Source organism: Montipora capricornis, chromosome 10 (assembly GCF_036669925.1).
Source record: "Montipora capricornis isolate CH-2021 chromosome 10, ASM3666992v2, whole genome shotgun sequence".
NCBI classification, from domain to species: domain Eukaryota; kingdom Metazoa; phylum Cnidaria; class Anthozoa; order Scleractinia; family Acroporidae; genus Montipora; species Montipora capricornis.
In genome coordinates this window covers 65,321,147-65,323,646 of record NC_090892.1, presented here as the reverse complement: position 1 = coordinate 65,323,646, position 2,500 = coordinate 65,321,147, and the positions used below count along the sequence as shown (strand labels likewise).

The 2,500-nt window shown below is 35.8% G+C and overlaps 1 protein-coding gene across 5 annotated transcripts in view; it reads left to right on the top strand.

Annotated features, from left to right (window-relative positions):
• LOC138022321 (adenosine receptor A3-like) overlaps positions 1-2,500 on the top strand; it is a 21,771-nt gene that overhangs the window by 317 nt on the left and 18,954 nt on the right. The window contains exon 2 of one of the 5 annotated variants that reach the window (XM_068869431.1): positions 1-16. This exon is cut by the window's left edge and continues 136 nt beyond it. The exons of 2 other annotated variants lie outside the window; for them this stretch is intronic. Coding sequence is in view for 2 of the 3 variants with exons in the window: in XM_068869428.1 (XP_068725529.1) it covers positions 464-588 (125 nt within the window). In the remaining variant the exon portion in view is untranslated. Of the gene's footprint in view, positions 17-181; positions 589-2,500 lie in introns of those variants that run through there. 2 more of the 5 variants (XM_068869428.1, XM_068869427.1) reach the window with 2 other exon arrangements.

Sequence of the window (2,500 nt, the reverse complement as noted above, 5' to 3'; positions counted from 1 at the left end):
AAAGACGTGGTATAAGGTATTGTAACAGTGCAGACTCGCTGACAGCACTAAAGGAAGAATGGTTTACTTGCCTTGCATGAGCTATTTATTTATACTCAACTCATTTGCATAATAATAACATGCTTTGAAGTGCAGCTGCTGATATTAGCATTACAAAGGAATGCAAATTTAGAACATAATGCGGAATGCATCGAAAGAGAATTTATCAACAATGTTTGTAAAAGCTTTAAAATATAATACAATGTATGGCGTTCTTTTCCAAATTGAAGCATAATTATCTCTGAAAAATGCATGGTTGCCCCCAATTTTCTCTTTGGATACCAAGAGCACTTGCTAAGTTCTGCTTTCTCCGCATAGTTTTGAACCACCCTGTATTGTAAGCACTGCAGAACGTATGCGCAAAAACAATAGTAGGCAGCGTCCTTAATTAACGCGGAAACAAGTGATCTGTCAAAGTAGAAGAATGATCTGCCCACATCATGATTTAAAGATTCATGCGACAAAGTCAACAAGCACCATTAATACCGTAGTTCATTCGTTCGAAAAAAAAACACCCATTGAGAATCCCGGAGCCAAGGAAATAGGTAGGTTTTTAGTACAGAGTAGTATTATGGTTTATCGCACACTTTTTGTTTAGTGATCATGAAAAAATTGCAGCAAACAATTCTTGGTCCAATTCTTGATCCAAACAAAGGAAGAGAAGGAAATGAATCGCATCTCCTGGCTCCGCGTGCTCTTGAAAAACAATAGAAAAAATAAATTCAGTTTTAAAACAGGACTCTATTTGATGAAAAACTTGAATCTTCGTACCGACTTCATTACTATAGGCGACTTTCAGAACGAATTCGATGTTATTATTATGCAAATAAGTGGCGAGTTATTCAGCAGATAAGCTATATCTTTTTCGATTTTTTACTTTTCTGTTTGCACTTTTAGTGGAACAAGTTTTATTCTTAATGATTTTAGTCTTTAAAAATCTATATTTGTGAAAAAGCAATCGCTGTGTTATCGTAGTAGCATGACGTGGCCACTAACTGTGAAACCGCAGCTGACAACACAGGCCCTTCATGTATCTCGAACCACTGAGAGCCTGCTCGCAACGTAGTCTTCGTTGAATAAAAGTGCCAATTATTATCCTTAATTGTCTGAAGAAAGGAAACAGGATTCGTTTTCCTTTCTTCCACCCGTTTCATGTTGGAAGTAGATATTGTTCACACACCGCAGTGACCTCTTCACTGACACCCATTGAATTAATGGTCCGAGTACGTCTTGGAATTTGTCACCGCAATGGCTTGATATTCATGCCACAAAAGTAACTTTGAGTCCTTAACATATTCAAGCGATAAAAAGAAAAACGAAAAGATACAATGGCTGTTGGCCTCCTTTAAAAATAACTCTATAACCCAGACGGAAAAGGATGCCAAAGCAAAGCCCTATTAGCAAACAAAATTGTACAAGAAATTGTAAGACCTTCCAATTACTTTACTACAGAAAGAAAACTAAGCAATTCTTCTCGCTTCTTATCAAAGTGCTTCTTATCAAGGTCACAAGTTTTACTATCCTCCTAATTCCGATGTTGTTTCTGCCAACTCTCTTGCCTACGTATACGTTTAAGAAAAGACTTCAAGCTATTTATTTGTAAGAATTATTCATGTATAATGCAGTTCAGTGTTTATTGTTTCATACGAAATTCATGTTTGTTGAAGATCTGAAGTACAATCTGTCTACTTTTTGGCTTTTTACTATATTTCGTCACTTCCAGTTTTCGAATCTCTCATTCTCTCAGTCGTTCGTTAGAAAGAATAGATCCATTCTTGGTCATGTTACTGAGGAGGTCTTGCCCAAGTTCGTTCAGATTGATAATGCGTCCCTGGTGTAAAAACGGACGTGACAATGCTTCGGATGTTTTTCCTGATTTTCAGTCCTCTGTGATATTTAAACAAAATCAGATTGTTTCACACTTTTGGCATGAAATGCGTTGAGATAATTTTTGGGAGATGGGAAGATACGTCAACCCAAAATGAACGGTATTCGTTTTTCAATTTCTCGGAATAATTGCTTTCGTTTTCGGTTTTATACAACACTTTATTGAAATTCGTGTCAATCATGAGCGTGAGCGTCTGGGCATCAACTTACCCATCAAACCTCAAACCTCAAAAGATTAAACACACTTCAAAAGCGGGTCATAAGAATAATGTCGAGGAGTGCTTTCGATGCTCACACTGACCCTCTTTTTAAAAATTTAAAAATTCTAAATCTTGAGAGTATCTACAAATTTCAAGTAGGTAAATTTATGTTTTTGTTTTGCCGTAAGCTGAAAGCATTCCTCTTATCTTAAATATTTATTAAAATATATTTATATATATATATATATCTATATATATATCTCTATAAGCCTGCTGGCTTCTTTTGGGCTTCCTCGCCATGAGATTGTAAACAGTAAGACTTTTTTTTTTTCTTCTCTCTCTTGTACCCCTTATGGCGAATAAATAAATGAAAA